Source organism: Anguilla rostrata, chromosome 6 (assembly GCF_018555375.3).
Source record: "Anguilla rostrata isolate EN2019 chromosome 6, ASM1855537v3, whole genome shotgun sequence".
In the NCBI taxonomy this organism is placed as follows: domain Eukaryota; kingdom Metazoa; phylum Chordata; class Actinopteri; order Anguilliformes; family Anguillidae; genus Anguilla; species Anguilla rostrata.
The window spans coordinates 47,251,242-47,273,296 of record NC_057938.1 but is presented as its reverse complement, the minus strand read 5'-3'; the positions used below and the strand labels follow the sequence as shown (position 1 = coordinate 47,273,296).

General features: G+C 40.9%; 1 protein-coding gene across 1 annotated transcript; it reads left to right on the top strand.

Annotated features, from left to right (window-relative positions):
* The first annotated feature begins 923 nt into the window (after positions 1-923).
* clvs2 (clavesin 2) lies at positions 924-19,455 on the top strand. The gene is made up of 5 exons (XM_064340123.1): positions 924-2,346; positions 3,531-3,705; positions 13,861-13,971; positions 14,324-14,544; positions 16,879-19,455. Exons 1-5 carry the CDS (start codon positions 1,958-1,960, stop codon positions 16,970-16,972), a joined length of 990 nt encoding a protein of 329 aa, XP_064196193.1. The 5' UTR covers positions 924-1,957; the 3' UTR covers positions 16,973-19,455.
* Positions 19,456-22,055: the final 2,600 nt, after the last annotated feature.

Below are 22,055 nucleotides of genomic sequence, written 5' to 3'. Positions count from 1 at the left end.
ATGTCTTTATATTTATCCGATTACCAGCCATTATAATTGTATAGTAGATGCCGTTTCTTATAAGTACTATTTTACATTCATATACACCTCTTTCCCACACACAATAAACATACGTTCCTCATGATCTCTCCACAGGTTAAAGGTCATGCGGGCAAATAGTCATTGCTGAATAAACCCATGTAAATTTTGAAAAGTGATAAACTTATGAATTATACCCCTATGAATCATAGAGAACACCTGTGATTATTGATATGTGATTATTTTGACTATTTGATTATTTAAAATGGCATATTAGGCAATGTGCTGATATCAATGTATCACATGAATGATTAATCACGACAGCAATCATTAATATTATATTATGTCACCTTGTATCACTACGCAGTAAGAATTAACAGTGCTAATTCAACTCTTAACAGATAACTGAAATGTGGAAACAAATGTTATGAGAGATGAATTAACACTGTTAGAGTTGAATCAACACTAGACATTTTACTGTATATGTGTGCGTTGAATTGCCATACATTTACGGTTTTCAGCTTCATTGCCTACATAATGATATATTATGAATATACAAATATTTAAGTGCGTTTATACTATACATGGAGAGATTGCGTTAATTTTTCCAAAACGCGATTTGGTTTTTCAATATAGGGGTGTTTCAGAAGCGTGCCTTTGAATTTTTCTGAATTTGTGAAAGATAATTAGGGTTTAAATGATTGAATAGGGTACATCGGAGTAGGTTTGTACTGGAGTCCAGTTCTTCCTGTTCCAGGCCCTCACGGCTTTCTTGACATTAAACATTGACATTAAAAATTTGAACAGATCTCTCTCTCTCTCTCTCTCTCTCTCTCTCTCTCTCTCTCGCTCTGTATGTGTTTGCGCGCGTGCGTTCGTGTGCACCTATCTTTAGTGAACGAGAAAATTACATCAACAACAAAAGACAAAAGAACAGAACAAATTTAGCAGAAAGGCACCATTTGAAATCAATTCAAATCAAAACTGCGAGCGTTATTAATTCGTTTCCATAATTGTGGAGATTTAACACAGCAAGTGATGAGCATCAAGTCTCCTGTAAAATTTCAAAGGATCACTGGCTTGTCACAGTCACTGAGCAGGTGTTGGGACGTGATGAACAGAGTGAACGCTTCTCCCCTCCTCCTCCATGTGATGACGGGCTGACTGACTGTACCACTGAAGCAATGGTTTTCAGTCACTTTCACCAGCAACAAAGCAGCAACGGCCGTATACTGACGTAAACCATCCAGCACAGCATCGGAGGAATAAGGCGTTCTGATCCGGGACACTTGGAATCGAAACAGTAAGACCTAAAATTACGAACCAACAAACAATAAGGATGGAAATGGACTGCCAAGAACAAAAAAGGGTGTCGGCGGTCTCCAACCCTGCGATTCTGACACCATAATCCGGGGAAATCAGATAGCTAGATCTGCTATGAAACGACATGTATTCTGAAGGGAGAGTTATGATAAGAGTTGCTGCAGGGTGCCGCAGAGCCTGGCTGCTCTATTATAGGTAGTTTAATGATTTTATGGTAATTACGGTCTTCGGGGTGGGGATGGATGAATGAACGGCTCTGATATGATTGTGTTAAGTCAGTGACCACCATTGGCAGGGTAAGCTACATGTCATAGTGAAAAATCTACCTATACCGCATTCTGGCAACTGCAGCTACAGGCAATTGAATTGCACATGGTGGCTAAATGTATTCAAACAAACCAATTCAAATTTTGAATGAAAACTGCAGCAAATGTAATCATGGCATTTTCTTATTAAACTCGTGTTGGTAGTAGCAATTCGTTAACGCAGGTCTTGCGCCGAAACATATGCTCTGAAAAAGACTAAATACGTGACGCATCTAACGCTGGGAATCCTTCCCATCAGCTGAAACAGCCTACCTATTTCGCGGCTCGAGGAAGCGCTATAAAGAAGGAACATGACTCATTTGCAAGCGGGCTTATCCCCAGAAACGCTGGAGAAAGCCAAGGTGGAGTTGAAAGAAAACCCTGATACTTTGCATCAAGACATACAGGAGGTGAGGGATATGATTATCACGCGCCCAGATATTGGCTTTCTCAGGACAGACGATGCTTTCATCCTGAGATTCCTCAGAGCGCGGAAATTTAACCATTTCGAGGCGTTCCGGTTGCTCGCTCAGTATTTTGAATACCGGCAACAAAACCTGGATATGTTCAAAAACTTGAAAGCGACTGACCCAGGCATCAAGCAAGCTCTCAAAGACGGGTTCCCGGGGGTACTGTCCAACTTGGACCGATATGGCAGGAAAATTCTGGTTCTATTCGCCGCAAACTGGGATCAGAGCAGGTAATGCATTTGTTTTCAACACTGGGCTTCACAGAGCTGTTCTTTCAGAACCACCGATGTTTTGCTATCTCGCTTAAATTCTATGACACTTTTGTGACAGGGATCTGGTCTGCGTGTTTTCTTCATCCATCTGTTATTTTACGAGGTAATTAATTGGTAATCAAGCATGGATAATTATTTGAAATCACATGGCAGTAAAATGATCTTTAAGCATCAAACAGTTAAAACTCGATTTTACCAACCGGGACACATTGGGACGTACAGTATGGACAGATTTAGGACGCATGCTGAATATTCTGCATTGTTTTATGAACCAAAGGGTGTTAACTATCGTGCTGCAAGCACTCAAAAATTCTGTCTTTTTGATGAATCTAGAAGACACCTTCCCCGTGTTTAATAGTCTTTAAAGCCTGTAGAAAACGCTGAGGTAAATGAGTAGGCCTCAGAGAAAGAGAAAGCGATGATGTTGAAAAAAAGAGAAAGTCCACTGAAAGTGAGCGTCTTTTTTTTTAGTCAGAAAAGCGTCCATGATCCCAGTGGTTACCTTGGCATGGTTTACTGGGATCTCCACATTCAGTTGTCTTTAAGAAGCACACAATGTAGTTAGGCTAGACTCAAGGACCTTTATATAGCTGCTGTTCATTTAATCAGGGAGACAGTGGGAAGTACGTGTCAAAGCAGAAGTGTCTGAAGGATGGGGTTTTTTTTTTTTTTTTTTGAACACAAAGACAACACGTGACACAGGTCGGGAAAGGAAGGGGAGGAAATATATGCTTGCTGTATTTAATTATTTATATTACGTAATTTACATTTTCCATGTGTGTAGGCAATTATACATCATTTTCTTTTGCGATATAAAACGTGTTGTATGAGCGTTACATGTTTTAAGGGAGAAATAGAAAAACATAAGTTGATACAAAATGAATTGGCGCATTTTACATGTTGAATCCCTCAGTGTAAACTAGTAACATGCTAATTAAGTTATGGTGATAAAAGTAATGATGGTGAATGTAATTATGTTATGACTTATTATGTATCTAACAGTCACTTGTTATGCATAAACATCTACAGTGTATCAGTTAGTTACATCATTGTAGACCAGAACTAAGATAGTACAACCCTGTTGCCTTGTTTACGGCATCACAGTAAAGTCTCCTTAGATGACAGGTTTCCCTCACTTGCAGGTACACATTTGTGGATATATTGCGGGCGATTCTCTTGTCTCTGGAGACCATGATAGAGGACCCTGAGCTGCAGGTGAATGGATTTGTGTTGATAATTGACTGGAGCAACTTCACCTTTAAGCAAGCTTCGAAACTAACGCCAAGCATGCTGCGACTTGCCATAGAAGGCCTTCAGGTAACTCACTGAATCTTGCTTTTATTAACTGGAGATGTTTTCCCTTAATAGAGTTCTTCTTCTTCTCCCTCTTCTTCTTCTTCTTCTACTTCTTCTTCTTCTTCTTCTCCTCATGCTTGTACTTGACATATTAATCATATTAAACAACCATTTCTTGCAGCTGTAACCTACAGTAGGGTTTATTGTATTTTAGTGCATATCAGCCACATTCCACTGGTTTCTAACAGCCCTTTCCTGTTAGTATTGTATATCAAACATTCCATTGCGCACTTTACACAGGTGTGAAGGGACGAGCCCAGAAGTCTCTGTCAGATTCTGTTCTTCCCTACTTTCTCAGGATTGTCTTTCAGAATTAGCACATGTGGCTGGAAGGCTACAGCTTTTGCTTACATAAATGCAAGTTTACACTACATGAGAAACTTAGCTAAGTTACTAAGGACACTCCACAGTTATTTCGCAATTAAATGATCTGGATATTTTACTTTTGGAAAAACCAATTGCACACACACACACACACACACACATACAATACTATGTTTTCCATTTTAATTAACAAAATAAAATATCATCTTTATCTAGTATTTCTTTGTTTTTGTCTTTTTAAAACTGATATCTATTGATAATGAATTACAATACTTATAATCTGAACGTTACAGTTTCTCTCTAATGTATTTACACCGGTAGGATTTAAATGTACAATTTACATGAATCATTTTTGTAGAGTGTGTCCTTCCTAGGATTCAAAACCATAATCCTGTGGTTATAAGTCTACACTCCATTAAATGAGGTGTATAGATGCCCCACCTCAAATCACCTTAAAATGACAAGGTCCAAGCGGTCGCGGCCTTTTGAAAATCATCATTGTGAAACCTTATGTTTTGGCATGTATTCACAATTAATTAATATGTGTTTTTTATGGCATGATGTTTGAAAGGAGAAAAAAATCAAGGGCAAACAACAAAAACAGCAATAACTTTGTGACTGCGCTCTTGCAAAACTAACACCTAATCGCAATCACAATCACAATCACAATACCACTTCATTTCCCCCCTTAGGGTAATTAGATACCAACCTGTGTAAAATTCTGAAGGAGGTAGAAACAGCACCTGGTGGTTGCTGATTCAATTTGAGGCCTCAGGAAAGACGGCTCTGGCCACCTCCTGCTTAGCATTCCCGACACATTGAAGGGCTGGATTGAGGTAATGGCTCCAGTGATAGGCTGCGTCCTGTTCTGTGCCTCTATGACAAGCTGTTCCATGCCACCGAGATGGAGATAAGCTCAGACTGTATGAGTCACCCAGGCATGACTTCCATTAGCTCTGGCCTCACAGGCCATCCAGGCATGGCTCCTGGCCTCTATCACTCCTTTACATATTTCGTTTAAATGATCCTGCTGTGTGTTCACCTGTATAATTCGCAAAGAATAACATACTGCTTGACATAACCAGCCAGGACAGCATATTGCAACTCATGGTACCATATTATTATTGTAATAATAAACTATGATACACATATTTCCAGCAGATTTCAAAATAACTGTTAAAATGATCACTGTACATATCATGACAATATAAAGCTGTCATGACTGGTTATGACAGGTATAATGCCATGTATCCTGACAGTGTAGTGTAGGCTTTATGCCATATGCTGTCATTCAAATGAGTGTTACTGATGTTTCATGATGCCTACAAATTATTTATATGTACAACTGGATTTTCAGAAGTATTGCTTGTCTGGCTTGGACAAGACCTTTCTCTTAGCAATAAAACTTGCAGGCCCTTTTAATAGAAGCTGCAGGAAGAGCAATCTTTGGTCTTTTCTCGGTTTTGAAATGTTTAGTTGTCCTTTAAGAGTGCCACAATGGAACGGACCTATCTGTACTGCTTTTAATATGGCATTTCCCTTTAGCAAGGATTTTCTACTGACAGGTTCTAATAATGTGGGTACCAGCTCCCGCTGCTCACGCTGTTAAGTGTATTATTTAAAAAGAGAGTTGATAATGTGCCAAAAGATCGTGGAGGAAAAGCAAAATGTAAACAATTACACTCACATACCGCAAATATAAATATAAAGGTTTCAGCTATTTTAGCCATGTTATTTCAGTCAGCTATCTGAACATTGCATTGTACAGAATATACAAATCCAAAGAAGAGCTGACTGATAGTATTGTAGAGATATAGTATATTATATACAGGGAATTGTTTCCTGGAGCAGCTCTTTGCGGTTTCAGACCACTGTGTTTTCCTCTCATTGTCCTGGACATGCCTTTTGTCTCATTTAGTCTTGAGAAATACCCCACGCTCAACAGCCAATCGCAGCCAACCGCCCTTCCCCATCCCACCCCACGCTGAGTTTCCCTAGCAACCTGTTCAACTGCCATGCTATGCGTTTTCCAGATGGGCTGTGTGAGCACCAAGAAACACAAGCCTGTCACTCTTATGTGTGTGTGTGTGTATGTGTGCATGTGCGTGTGTGTGTGTATCTGCGTGTGTGTGCGTGCGTGCGTGCGGGCGGGCATGTGTGTGCCTGTGTATGTGAAAGAGGGAGAGAGAATGAGGGAGGCTAAAAATGTGTGTGTTACAGAACTACATTGTTGCATTCCTTTTTTTTTGTTTTATCCTGCAAGGAACATATAAGCTGGGACATTTCACAGATTTGAATCTTTTAACTTTATAATCCATCAGGAGAAGATAATCAGTCAAGGCTTTAATGATACAAGAGTTCAATACATAATTAAAATGCTCTTGTGCAGCAAGAATTAATGTGACTAAATCCTCATGAGCATTCATAATGCGTGCGATTTTATGTCATTAGAAGGAATTGTAGAAGAATACGTACATTCATGGAACTGTCTTTTGAACTCTTTTTGCAATTAAGAATAAACCTGTTTCTAATATCTGATTCTACTTATAATCATATTTTCAATTTATCCCCTTTTGAAGTATATCTGTAGCTGTGCTTTGCTTTGGACTACATCTAGTACAATTACAGTTATACAGGAAATAATACTATAGCATTACTATGATGGAATCTAGCAAGTAAACCGGTCAGATGCTCTAATGTAGGCAGGTTTCAGTATCAATTCCTATCGGGTTAGTACTAGAGGCCTTCAAAAACAAGACATGTATAAGGCAGTCGGAATGATTCATTTGAATATAAAAAAATAATATCTTTGAGGACTGGGATATCAAGTTACAAGTAATGGGAAGGTCACTCTTTCAATGCTGCGGATGGTTTCATATTAGAATGTTTGGCCTTCCATATGTTTCTTTGCTTTACATAAGCTGGGGTTCTTCCTGTGCCCTCGGGCACAATTGCATCGATTCGGGGCTGTGATCTCTGTCCGTGTCCGTCACGCTCATTGTCTGTTCTCTCAATCCTTTAAGCCGTGCATCGTTCAGCTGTCCATATAGAAATCTCCTTGAAAGCGGGAATCCGTCCGTTGAGCTCGCGCAAATCATCGAGACGTATCTGCAGGGGATGTATTTTTCCTCTCCTCGAAATCCGCCGAAATCGCCGAAGTTCGTAAGAAGAAATGAATTGACAGGAAGCGGCAGTGCTCGCCTTTTCAGTATCTGCATATGAAAATAAGAAGCAGAGTTGCACAATGGTTTCTAATGGCTGTTTTTAAGCATTTTTTTGTCTTCAAACTGGATGCCTTTCTGTTAAAATAAAGGAACAGTTGTGTCCATCAGAAAAAGATGGACACGTGATTAATAACATTAGCCTCATCTGTCCATGCCTTCTGAGTTTTTAATTTATAGCTGTAATGCCAGGATAGACAAATGTATGGTGTTAGTTAGCCACTGATGTGTCTCTTTCCCCGTTTAGGGTTTACGGTGTTTTGTCAATAAAGCTTGGTTCCTGCTGATTGGTTAGACTTAGGCTAGGGGAATAGGCTCGCACGATCACATGATCACACCATCTTGCCATTATCACCATTCCTCTTTCCTGACTTTCTTGATTTAGCTGCTAGCTTCAAGATCTGAGAAAAGCTGATGCATGATTTACTCTTATCGATTATGTGTGGGCCTCTCATGTCTTATTGGTGATATTGCACTTTTGTGTTCCTGAGAGTAACGCTGACATCCCCCCCACTGTTGTACGTCACTCTGGGTAAAAGCTTCTGCAATGTGAGTGTAATAGAATTTTGTTTAATTTTCCAAATTAGAAAACGGAAGGTAGAACATCTCTCATTGTAATTTACAAAAAAATGAAAATGTAGAATATATAAGAAAGGAAAATATTTGTATGTTTTTCTGAGGTCTTTGTCACAGGGGGTTTCACCTTTGGCCTCTAGGTTTGGATCCACAATCCTCTGCAGTGATGGTACAAATAGTTCTACAAAGAAATTTCTCTCATTCTCTGATCACATTGCGCAATCGATGTTGAGACATCAATTGTCTTTCACTTGTAGCCATTTTTCAGTAGATGTATTTCAAATTGACTGTCTATAAATACATGGAAGAGAGGAAAATGCAAAGCAAAAGGAATAGAAATAAGCAGTCTGTGTAAATATTTATTCTAATATCAAGGACAAATTTTGTGGATAGGTGCTCAGTACACATATCTTCAAGGAAATTGTGCTTTAATCTGCAACATATGTGAATTATTTTCGCCATATGAATAAATGCTTCGCCGGAAAATATGACTCATCCTTTAAACCTCAACACTATTATTTATTTATTTTCACGAAATAAAATTGCTATATTTTTGACAAGCATGGCCAAAATAAAACACGCTTTAAGGGAAATCACATTACATTTTGATAGCAGGTTTCGTAGCAATAAAACTTTCCCATTTTTCATTACAGTGAACAATACAGCACAGTATTTAATGCTTGAATGATGTATACACAATGCATTTCCAAAATTACATTTAAATGTATTTCTTTGAGCGACTTCTTCATTACTCCCCAGTATATATGAGGTTCAAAAGATATTGTCAGAAATGGAACATACAGGCTGTTTCGTATAACACCTGCATGTAATTATGATTCAACACACACACACACACACATGCACATAGATGCATGCACACGCGAACACACATACACTCACACGAGCACAGAACTGTAAATGATAACATTGAAATTTCTAAGAATGTGTTTTGGGAACAGGTGAAGTGCAGATGCACACGCACATTGTCGAAACCAAATACAGATGGCAGCCTAAAGAAATGAAAACCTCAGACTGAAGCAGCATGCGTTTCAGCAGCGCAGCATGCGCAGCGTACGTAACGATTCGACATTTCCTGTCCGGCTGCTCGGTTCTGCCATCTGGACGTTCAGGTTGAATGTGTCCAATCCTGGAACAAAGGGCTGGCCTACCAGTTGAAGCGGAGAGACTGCAGCAGACGTATCTGGGTCCCATGGCCTGAATTAGACTAATTGTTTGCCCGCTGGAGGATCTGGCAGAGCAGATTTAGCTCTGCTCCGGCGAGAGCAGCAGTGCCGGTCCTGCAGCTGGCGGCTAGTGGAAGTGCGTCCCCGGCTGGCTGTCGAGTGCCACTCTGCGCGCTGGGCCGGATCCAGCACGGCAGAGATCTAACCCCCCTCCCCACAGTACTCACGCCATTGACATGACCTTGTCTTGGTGTCAGATATATCTTATATATGACTTTCAAAATAGTAAAGGCATCATTCTGTTTTGATGAGATGAAGAGAATGAATCCGCATGATAAAAATGTTCTTTATTCTCTTCTCAACCTCTCTCTCGCTATCTCTCTCTCTCTCTCTCTCTCTCTCTCTCTCTTTCTCTCACACTATCTCTCGCCTTCTCTGTCTCTCTCTGTTACCATTCCTGTGTCTGTCCCAGTCAGTGCGTTTAATTGGTTTCTATTTTTTTAATTGTGTGTGTGTGTGTGTGTGTGTGTGTGTGTGCACCTGCGTGTGCACGCATGCGTTCGTGCATGCGTTTGTGCGTGTGTGTGTGTGTGTGTGTGTGAGTGCGCGTGTTTTAATATATCAATGTGTGAGGGGGAGAAAGTAAATTAAGCAAATTAAACCGCAGCACCGGAGCCACAGCCGCTGACCTCAAAGGCTCCTGAAGGAGGCCTGGAGAATTCGACTCTTTCTTTTCAGTCCGCGCCGCTGGAAGGACATTGAGTGCAGATGAGCGTCATGTATCAGTCCAAGGACAGAGAAGCTTCATTCATGTCAGGAACAATAGAAGAGTACTCCGTTCCCCATTGGCAATGATTTTAAAAAGGACCCTTCATTTTTGTTTGTCCACTTGTCATCCATCGGTGACCTTTGACGAGAACTGAACGAAATGTAGAGAGCTTTTCAAGTGTATTCAGATGTACCTCAGGTGATGGGCCTGTCTCCACACAATTGAGCGCAGCTGTGCTTTTACATTAGAGGACCTGTCTGACAGAATGGCTGGTAGACAATGGTTTCTGTTGAAGGCAAAATTGGGACAGAATTTTAAACCATTACACAGTACGCATGCTGGATGTGTAATCTTTTTGTCTGAGCGTGTATGGCAAATATGTTTTCTTCAAAAGATTCAACAATCATTAAAATAATCCCATGAATTGTGAAAGCCAAAAATACAAAGTTAAGTTAAAGCACTGACTGAACCCAAGCCATTGCAGTACCTTTGTCTCAGGGCATTTGGATACCTGAACTGTGGGAGTGACACTGGACATCTTTCCCCTTTTGCCATTGCTGTCCATCAGAGGTCCTGAAAGTCCACATGTCACGGTCCTTTAAGTTTTCTCTGCAGCCATTTGCTTTCCGAGGGTGAACAATATCTGTTCAATCAAGGCAGTGATTATGTGAATCAGCTTGTTGAGCTCTTGGATGAAGGTCTTGTGGTCCTCTAGGACCAGGGTTACTCCTGCCTGCTCTACACAATGTTTGCTGATAAGATCAACAGATCACCCACATTGTCAATGTGCTGACTAACCTGCCAACCAAAAATCCAATGCAAAATTTCATAAAATAAAAAAGACCTGGCAATTCCAGTTTTTAAATTACAGTCATTGCGGGGGGCGGGGCGGGGATAATGTCTGGTTTGGGTTCTGGTTGAAAATTCAGTTTCTTTTGAGGACATAAAAGAATGAGGCTAATTCAAAGGCACTCCAGAAGTGTGTTTTTTAGCTACTGATTACGAATGAGTGTTCAGTACAAATATTTACACTTTTCTTTTGGAGCAAACAAGGCGCTAATGGCTAGCATGTTTTTCCAATACCTTCTTCTCAATTTAGAACCTGTAATACTTGATTTTGGGCATGCTTATATGTCTTCTTTGTTAGAAAAAGAGTGCTGTTTTACCAGGCGTTAGATGTGTTGTTCATCTCGTTTGAGTCGCTCGCTGTTTTAAGCGCTCTCTTGGGTTTAGCGTGTACAGTGGTCGCGGGCTATTCAGAGTTACGGCCATTGATTTATAATGCATGCGGACAGGAAGTGAAAGAATTCCCTTGGTGTCTTTCTCACCCTGCATCGTTGACAGAACTGCCCTTGGACTCCCTGGCTCTGTAACACGGTGACGGCATTGTGCCTTTTTTTTTATTTTACAACCGGTTGGGCCAGCAGGAGGGGTGGTGACATCACTTTAATCAATGGAGAAGCCACCGTGATTGATATTCATGTATTAAATGATGCTGCTCTAATTAAACCAATAAATCATTTCTAATCATCTTGCGATGAAAGTAAAAGCAGCCTTGCAAAATGTCACGGGCGGACCTCCATCTGTTCAGATCATAAGAATTGGCCGCCATTGATTTTGTGATGTCGCCCACCTTTATAGATGCGCTCGGAATCAACTTGCATCTCCAAAACGCATCAGCAGCCTGGAGCCTTTACAAGCGACGATGAGTTATTTCCTCGAATATGAATATCCATCCATCTATCCGTTTTCCAAGCATGCTTAATCCTGGTCAGGGTCGCGCGGGGGGTGGAGTCTATCCCAGCATGCAGTGGGCGAGAGGCACTTTGGGCTGTGGGAGGAAACCAGAGTGCCTTTATAACTACCCACGCGGACATGGGGAGAACGCGCAAACCCCGCACAGAAAGGCCTTCATTCGCCATACAAACTCGGCTCCTTCTGGCTGTGAGGCGACAATGCCATTCGCTGCAACTGTCGTGCCGCCCCCGTATGAAATATGATTCACAAAAAGAACGCTGTAATACAGAAGTCATTAGTGCCTCTGCTTCAGTAGGGGAGCAGATCAAATCAAGTGAACAATGAGAGGAAAATGTAATGTGCTTTTTTTTTCATGTCCTGTTAAAGCCGACGTCTGCATCTGAGCTGATGACTCCAGTTCACCCCGAGGGGGGAGGGCATCAGGCTGCCCAACAGGGCTCCCAGGATTGGCTGGAAAAGGGACAGAGTCTGGGAAGGACTTGTCATGCCTGGCACCAGCCGTGTCAGACGGCCTGCCAGTGCCGTAGCCTTCGAGGGGCTTTGACTGGAGCCAGATGCTGGGCTCGGTGGGCTCTCCCATACACCCCTCTGGCATCTGCAGCTAGTGAGCATCGCCACGGAAACACCGCGCGACTGCTTTTCCGTTCCCCTCCCAGAATAAGCCCACCATAACCGGACGGTTCTGTCAGGTCGTTGGGCAAGTGGGCCTGAAGCAGCGTGCTCCTACGCAGCCTTTTGGCACCTTCGGCAAATGTGCATCGCCACGGCAACACAGTGCCACCTCCATTACTCTGTGGCCATGCCAGGCTGTGTTAAAGTTCAGCACTGTCTGGAGTGAGCGGACCTTTTGAATGTTAGAGGTGGACAGATTTGAAGCACTTGAAGTGAAAGGCTGTTTTATTGCTTGTTTGAGGGAGGACAGTGGGTAATGTTTGATAGCATACTGACATACTGGCAGTCCCACACAGTAAATATAAAAATTTTGTCAATGTATTGTATTCTGTAATTAAGCCTGATTATGGTTAAAAAAATCTTACAAATCCGTTCCCTATTTTTTCAAGAACAGTAGTTAATTTCTTAATAGTATACTTTCCCATTGAGATGAAGAACTGCATGGGACCTTTTGCTCACTGTTATGACACCTTTGTTCTAGCAGAAGTGTAAATTTGCTGAAACTGACTGTGCCAATTGAATGCGATCCAATCAAATCACAATATAACCTTTTTAACATTTACACCATATTGCGAGCTCAGATTCCCATGAACAGAACGCATTAATAAAATAAAAAAATAAAAAATCTTGTTTGAACCTTTGATGGTATTTTTGCTTGCAGTTTAGAATTAGGAATAACACAATCAGACGGAGCAGGGGCAAATGCTTCCCTGTCTCAACGCCGTATTTCGTAGCGTGGAAATACTGTCCTGCTCGGCACGGAGTCATTGCATGCCCTGACAGCTGATAACGATAATGAAGTAATCCCAGCGAGAGCCTCTGGATGGCCTGAACCTGTAATGATAGCTAAGGCTGCAATCTGCGATGACGGGTTTCATGAATATTGATTAAACATCCTGACAGATTTTAATGGAGGTGACAGGGAAAAGGGGAGCGCTTAGCAGGCCCTGGTCTCGCATGAGGCAGGTTACAGGCAGCGCTCGGTTCAATTTTGTGCCAGTCCACGGATTCAGCGGCCGTGACCGAAACTAGCAATTTCGCTGCCTTTACACACAGAGAGTCGTAGGTTTCAACTCCAGAACTGCAGCAGTACCTTTCCTAAAGGCACCAGTTGTTACAACAGGATAAATGGGTCACAGAGACAGTAAAGTGTGTACTATGCTGTACCACAAGGTCTAAGTGGTGGCACAGTAAGTTAGCACAGTACCCCCTTTATATGAAAGGTTCAAGGATTTTCTTTTGAAATGACCAATTCTTAGTTTGGCTCATTATCTTATTATTATTTTTATTTTTTTTTGTTAACAATTTAATGTTTTCTAGTATATTTGTAACGTAAATTCTATGCTTTTTATCTCTTAAGACCAATGGTTTAAAATGACTGTTCTTCTGTTTAAATCAATGCTTTCTTTACCTGCTGATGTCAGTATTCACGAAACCAGGTTAAACATGAAGATGAAATAACTTTATTTTTCGTTACAAAGAATGGTTTGTTGTCTGAGTAATTAATTGAAGGCAACAATGAGATAAGTCCCAAGAAAACAATGCAGGAAGTGTAACCGACTGTGACAGGCGTTCAGACCTGGAAATATATTTCTGTCTCTTGTACCGACAGGATAGCTTCCCAGCCAGGTTCGGAGGAATCCATTTTGTCAATCAGCCATGGTACATCCACGCTCTCTACACGGTCATAAGGCCCTTTCTGAAGGACAAGACAAGAAAACGGGTAACAGGAATATCTTCTACACACAGGTGTAATAGGTCCATAAATACATGTGCTTTTTTTATAATTATAAACCATAAGGAAATATTTCATGACACATAAATAAACCACATCTTTTAAAATAACGGCGTTGACATAAGTAAGCTATATTTTTATGTTTGTTAATGTCTACCGGTCACTGAATTCTGGAAATGTCATTTGAGACAGTGTTTTTATTTAGGTAAATATAATAGCTAATAGCTAACAGCTTCAATTTCTGTGACATATTCATTGTTCGTTATTGTATTTATGTTGTTTATTTAAGTTTATTTAATGTAATGTTTATTTTTATTTTCATTATCTATTAAATTCTCAGATTTTCATGCACGGTAACAATCTGAACAGCCTGCACCAGCTGATTCACCCAGAGATCCTGCCCTCAGAGCTGGGCGGTATGCTACCCCCCTATGACATGGGCACCTGGGCTCGCACCCTGCTGGACCACGCCTACGACGAGGAGCCCGAGTACTGCCCCGAGTCGTACACCCTCTCCGTGAAGGACCTGGAGAAGGACCTGTCCCCCAAAACCATGAAGAGGTCAGTGGCTGGGCTCCCCTCCCCTTGCTAGCGCCAATGAAGTAAAGATCCCTTCATTTGCAATACATGCTCAGGCTAGCGTGTATTGGGTTTTGTAACTCCCTGATAGATCTTTGGAACACCATTCCAATCTGTTATGGCTAATGCAGCTCAATAGAATTTCAGTCAAACACAGTACTGCTGAAATATTGTTAAGTTTTGTGTGGGATTAGTGAAGCACTGCGGATAACAGATTTAATTTGTCTGAATGGATCAATGGTAGGTCTTTAGTTATGCTAAGTACTTTTAACTGAAGAAAAGAAAAACACAATTGCCCTTAATTTGAGATAAATATGCACACTTGTTTCAAACGTTTCAACCTCGTTTGTGCCTGGATGCGTTGCTGTTTTAATCTTTCAGTGAAATTAATCTCATCTTGCAATGCTGAAAATGTTTTGTGCTACATCCAAGCCTATCCAGTTTACATGAAGGGATGATTATGCCAACAGTTTATTAATGAAGACCATGTTAAAAAAAAAAACTTACAGAATATTACCTACAGAAGAATTGCCACACTCCACCAGTACTATACATGGTATCATTGATGCCCATATAGGGGATTCATACAGAGTTTAGGGTTTTGTACCTTGACCAGTCACTCACTGAAAAAGATGTTAATCTCTATAGGGATCAATAATGTGTATTTCAGAAACATGGCATGATATGTATATATGATAACAGCAATGTTTTCTGGACATATGAAGATTTGGAGGATTTTGATTTGCTTGTAACCTAGGGGATGAATAGGAGGGAGACTCCCCATGGCCTGCTTTATTCAATACGAATAAAGCAGCCATTTGATTGGTGAATTTGGTCGACCTCTACTTACACCACTGCACCTTTACAAGCATGAACATGTCGTAACCATGGTGATTGTTTCACCTCCTTCTTTGACAGGGCCTCATGATTAATTTGCACAAACACCAGATATACCACTTCATTACAGCCCTCATACTAGCGTGAGACTGCGGTAATTAATCAAGCCCTTATCATTTAGCTAATTTAGCTATGTTTATTTTTTAACAACTGGTGCCTATGGGTTTCAGCCCAGTTAAACTGGGTGGTTGCTGACATGTTTACATACATGGTGGTTTCAATACAGCCTCTAATTTAATAAGAATGAAAGGTCTTGGTAGCCTACTGGTACTGCTTACATTTTATTTGTATTAGATGTTGTTCTCTTTTCTATTCTCTAGTGGGTATTGCTGTTTCTGCCCTCTGCACTACATTTCTTGTTTCAGAAATGCCAGCCATGTCATCTGTCATGGAAAGTTTATGTTTGATCCGGTCCAAGCCATAAGCATTCAGACATCTCCGTTGGTCGGCTTGGGAAAGATCATTGCTGACAATGACACATCTCTCACGCAATTCATAAACTGAACAAAAAAAAAGGTGTTTTATGGAGACAGTCTGCCATAATTGTGGTTGTGTTACAATTCCTTTCCTGCAAAGTACTGCCTGCAAAAGAGGCATTTGCAGAATTTGTTCCCGGCAGTTATGGTATATCAATGTTCACAGGTCCCATAATTACAGAGATTTTCCTTTGGTTGACAAGGCTTTATGAACTTGTTATTGTGGATGTTAAGCTCACCAGGGCATAGATAATTGCGTTGAGCAGTTTCAAAGTGCTTTCCCGTTCAGGTGAGCCGTGATTTCATATTTAATTATTTTTCTTCCCTTCTGCACACATTTCTTTTTATTTTGTATGCATCAATATGCAGTGCGTTTCCCCATAGGTAAAACAGCACAATTTGCTGCCTTTTGTTTTATCATTTAAAGTCACCAGAATGAGCTGTTTGAATGTATGTGACTGAGCTCCTCCAGAGAACAGAATGCCCCACCCTTATGCGTGATGAATGGTGGTTCCCTATTCCCAGTGCTGCTTATTTGCTTAATAGAGAAATAAATCAAAATAGTCTAACGCACTGTCTGAGTTTGACATTTCGTTATGAAGTGAAGCATTGTGGCCCCAATACCAAACGTTACATTTGCTTTGAATGTTAAACACTGAGCATGGGTTTAATGAAATCTGTTCGCATTTGTGTGTTTGTGTGTATGTGCATGCGTGCTTGTGTGTGTGTGTGCATGTGTGTTTGTGTGTGTGTGTGAGTGCGTGTGGTTGTGTGTGTACATACATGAAAGGTTAAATGATAGAATTTACAAAAACTGGAGTCTTTATTTTTTGAGTTACCTACCTTTCCGTATCTGCCATCATCCCCAGAATGAAACATTTTGTCTGCGCTAGCAGTCCACTGAACACAGGGTCCTCTGATGTGGTCATATTTTATTTAATAGGTCCCAGTCGGTGGTGGAGCCTGGAGTGCTTAAACGGCCAGAAAAAGTGAAGAGCGAGGAAGAGAACCTGCAGCCACTGCTTTCACTGGACTAAATGAAACATCGCCCCCTACCAGTGCGGAGGCAAAGTGCACCGTGTTCCCCTAATTCATGTACAGAACAAAAAAATAAAAAACAAGAAACAGGGAGGGTGAAAGGGAACACGAGAAGAATATGTCTTGTATGAAGCAGAGGTCAAAATCATGGATTCACCTGAATATTGCCAACGGGAACAGGAAGTGATGGAAGTGTCCCACATGTTATTGCTAAGTGCCAACACAAAACTGTAAATACACCTCAGTACACTTTGGATTTTGGAAGCTATTGTAACAGCGAGAGACCGTGTACAGACTGATGTGAATATTCCATATGTTTTTTGTTGTGAAGTGTTCTGTGACGAGCTGTAGGTCGTTGGGGTACGACGCCCAGGACAACTGAAGATGTGGTTCATGTGGTGTTGGGAGCATCCGGTCAGACAAGAGAACTGGTGCAGCTCAGGGTCTGAATAACCGAAAAGGCAAATGAGGCTGAGCTGGTGACCGTGAAATCCTGAACAGGAGTGATCTGGAGCTCTGTTACTCAGAGGCGACAGTAGGCCGTAATCTGGATGTCCGTTCACGTCGATTCCCAAACTGTGGTTCGTGCTGATTGATTTCTGTTGAATTCAGCTGTTTTTCTTTGGTCACAGTCAAAGAGAAATTCAGGTTCTTTTGCATCTTTAGAGCAAATAGCCCTTTACACAGGGAGGTGCAAGGAAACAATTGTATGCTGGAGGACATATTTGTTATTATGTCTGCAGAATATTAAATAGAATGCTCAATTTTCCTAGTCTACGTTGTAGAAAGAAGTGTCTTTCCTGTAAATTATTAAGGGAGTTTCCAACAATAAGACACTAAACAGCAGTTTTAGGAGTGCTAACCTTAACTTTATGGTAATTCAAGTCTATGAAAGTATTCATGTTTGTTAAATTATGCAATTCAGTCTAACGTAAAAAAAAGTATACTCTAGTACATTATTTATTTGGAAGTCAAGAACTGATATTGAGTTTGCAATTTTTTTCAGTGAAGGGCATGTTATTATTAGCATAGCAGGTGTTACAGTGACACACTAACTGTCCCAGACAATTTATGATGAGGATCTGTCCAATAGAAATTAATTCTGAATGCACTCACATGTTTGACAGTCTTTCTCTAGTTTCAGTGGTTTGTGCTGGCATCAGAAGAACAGAGGTATTGAGCAGTGCACTACCAAGTGTATGGAATGTTACTTGAAAAATAATTTAAATATATAGATATATAAATATAATTTTTCACATGTACTATTTTATGATGTTGAACTTGTACATTAATGTACACTCATACAGTATGTGAAGGTTTTGGGATGGTTTGTAGGGCGGGTGAATTCAATACCATGGTGTCCTATTAGAAATGAGTGCGTTTAAATTTTTCACTATTCTTCCTTTCACGTGTCACTGAAGACCCAGGCAAAGGTCAGTGGACATCTTTGCACCGACAGAGCAATGCTGGTTATGTCACAAGTACTGACTCTGATGTACTGTATGTGTAGCTGTCTCACTACAGACTAGATAGGCCTCTCCATCCAAGAACATAGAAAGTCGTACTGAAAAGCCTAGTGCAGCTCGCTGCGAGTCTGAGAGAGAACTATAGCGACTTCTCCATACCCTTGGGCATTTTGTGGTGTCAGTGGTGCGTAGTCTTTCTGTAATATTTAAAGACAAGGTTCAGAGATGTGTCAAAATAGGAAAGAAAAGCAGATGTCATGTGCAACTGAACAAGTGAAGTATTAAAGATGGTAAGAACGTGGCTTAAATGAGATCAGTGCAGAAACTCAAAAGTATTTGCATGAGTTTTTTGGTCCAAGTGTTTTAGGGCATTGAATGATTCTCTGCAATGATTCTTTGTTGCCTTTGTATTTCCTCTCAGACCATAAAACATTTGAGTTTTTTTTTTTTTTTTTAAAGCCAAATAATACTATTTAATAAGGCTCCCAAAACAAAACCACATCATGGTGTATTAAATAAAACATTCAATTTATTTCAAAACATTGAATATGGTGTTCCACTGTGTACAACTTTCATTTGGTCTACAGAGGTTTTCTTTCTTAACCAAAGCTTCACAGGCTATGAATAATAATTAAATAAAAAAGAATGTTTTGCTTTAACCTTGGGCTAAATGAATGGTATAATTACAATCGATTTTATGAAAGTGTATACATGTTTTAATTTAAACTTTTTACGTCGCATACTGTAAATAAGAAAGGAAAGACAGCGAAACCCATCTTTAACATCTCTTAGTGTTTAGGGCTGCTCGTGCGGTGCTAGTGGAGGGACACTTTGTGATTGCGGAGGCTTTCAGTAACTATTCCTCTGTTTGGCTACTGCCTGTGATTCACAGTGAGAGTGTAGGTGGGTGTTATGTGTGTAAATGTCATTACAGGGGACATGCTGAAATAATTTACGTAACTGAAACAAGCAGACAAAAAGTAAACAACAATAAATATTGACACCCTTGTTTGAAATTTCAGTTGTCTCTGTTTTATTTGCATTTCATTTCTTGATTTGTTACATGTAGCATTTTCCCCAGTACAAGCAATCCTCTAGTATTTTGGCCCTTTGTAGGCATTTAGGACTCTTCCTGAATGCTATTGTATTTTGGGCTTCATTGGCAGCGGGTTAAATGAATGCACAATTTCATTAAGGAAAATGAACTAAACATTGCATACAACAAGATATGAAACTGTCCCTTTAAGAATTTGCTGAGGAAATCACAGTTGTATCTGTGTTGGAGGACGTGTGCATTTGTGTGTGAGCGTTCTGTTTTAACAGATAATAATTACACTGAAAAGGTCTTTTTATAGGAAAGAGGCATGATTTGCAGGGATTGAACTGAATTGTTTTCCACTAAGCGACCGCTCAGCCATTCAGTAAACACGTTAGCTGCAGACAAGGCGCAATGTGTGCAAAACACATTTCAGGTGGCGAAGCTCGGGAAAAATTCACTGGAGGTATGAAAGTGGAGCAGGACAGGTCTGCTTGGTGACAAGGCTGATTGTCACTGAAGCTTGTTACACGGTCTGCTGATTGATCGTCTGGAGGTTGACCTGGAAATACCTTTGGCTCTCCCTGCCGAGGGGAGAAAAGTCAAGACGAGAAAATGAAAAGCACCCGACGGCCATGTGGGGAGAGGATGTGAAAAGTCATCAGAGCGTCATTTCTACTTCAGTGGAACTTGCCACTTGCTCTAATACTGTAGTGTTGCCTCTCCCGCCCACATACTGTGCAGATGAGGAAGTGAACAGCTTTGACTGACTGCAATAAGTAGGTTGCCGATTGGAAGGGGGTGATGAACACGGGCTCCTGCAAGCCTTTTGCTGTTCAGTCTGTCAAAGGGAACCTCAGAGTATCCTATGAAAAATGGGCAGGAATTTGCTTCAAAGGCTGCTTGCCTCAACATTTAACTTCTATATTGTTATTGTTATTGATTTTTAAGAATAAAAAAAAAACACTTGTGTATCCAGTTAAGTGTTTTCCCTGAGTTTTTCTGTGTTTCTGTATGAAACCCAGGTTGCCTTTTTAAGTTATTGCATGCTGTGTCTACAGCCATGGGTATATGGTTAGGACTTTCTCTGAAACTGGGCTTTGCAGGCTTGAGAGGAGCATGTGACCCCCACCTGGCTAAAGCGGGTCGGCCGGTTGGTGAGTGGGGGATTATGGGACCTCATCTCTCGTGCTAAATATCTAGTGCAACAGAGCAGCATATTCTCCTCCGGGGCTTTCCTTCTGTACTGGGAGGGAGTGCGGCTAGAACTGAGGAGCTGAAGTCATAATCTCAGACTTGCAGCTTCCATGTTTCTGGCCTCTGAATTGCCGGGTGCCTTCAAGGGTCTTCTCATGTCTAATGGGTCTGTAAAAGCCATCCACCTCTGCGCTTCAAAAAATGATTCATTCCATATACGCCCTTACAGGCAAAGTGTGATGAGTTATGCTTGTGCTGGTGGAGGTGTTTGAGGCGCACAGGGAGCAAAAATACTTTATTTGGTTCTGAACTCCACCATTTTAAATTTGTAATCAACACATCACTTCAGATTTGAACATTCTCGGCTTTTATACTGACATATTTACTGCATTTATTCACTTTGGTTTCACCATGTAGAAATTACAGCATTTCTTATACAGTATTTCTTGTACTCCACGGTACAGAGCCAAATCAAGAAAAAATATGCCTTTGTCTCAGACATTACGGAGCTTACTGTATATATGTTACATATTTATTAAATAAATATATAAATATGTAATGATATTAATGATTAGAATCTCAGGGAACCTACATCCCTGCCACACCCCTGTCCCGGTTCTGCCTCAATGCCATTCCGCCCCCACCCAAACTCCACCTCACCCTGTCCCATCCTCATCTGCCCTGCACTGCTCGCCCCCCCCTCCCCCCCATACACGCTCACATCTTCCAGGGAATTTGACCCACAGACACTATATTTGCATTATGAATGTGAGGCTGCCATTTTAAGTATGATACGGAGAGCATAGCACACACTGTGCCACTCCTCTCTCAGGCTGACCCAGTTATGGAGAGCCCAGATATACGGGCTCGTCAGCTGACGTTCAGAAGCTTGCTGGTGACTGGAGCTGGGGACCGGAGATCCACAGCTCTTTTCCCTCAGATTATGATATTTATTTCTGCCGGGATCCACAGAGAATTAGGCTTAAAATACCACAGTCGTTTTCCGTCGCTGCAGATTATAAATGTGGGTTAAAGGAAATGGAGGTAGACAGAATTAAACCTTCGTTCACCCGAATCCTCCCACTCTGCTCCATTAACTGATTTGACATTGAACTCTGAATAGTATTGGCATAGGTGGCCAGGTTGTTGGTCCCACAGTTTCTAAAGGGTAATAATAAGAAAGAGAATCTGAAAAAAGGAGTGTGGTGGTTGGGCTGAATGGCCAGTTCTCATCACATTTCTTATGTTTTCATCTTCTTAATGGAGCAGGTATTGGTAGTGGTGGGATAACAGATTGAAAATATGTGAGGGAAAAATGTATGTTTAATCAAATATAGGGTATAATTATTTTTGAAATTATAATAAGTACAGTATGGGGACAGA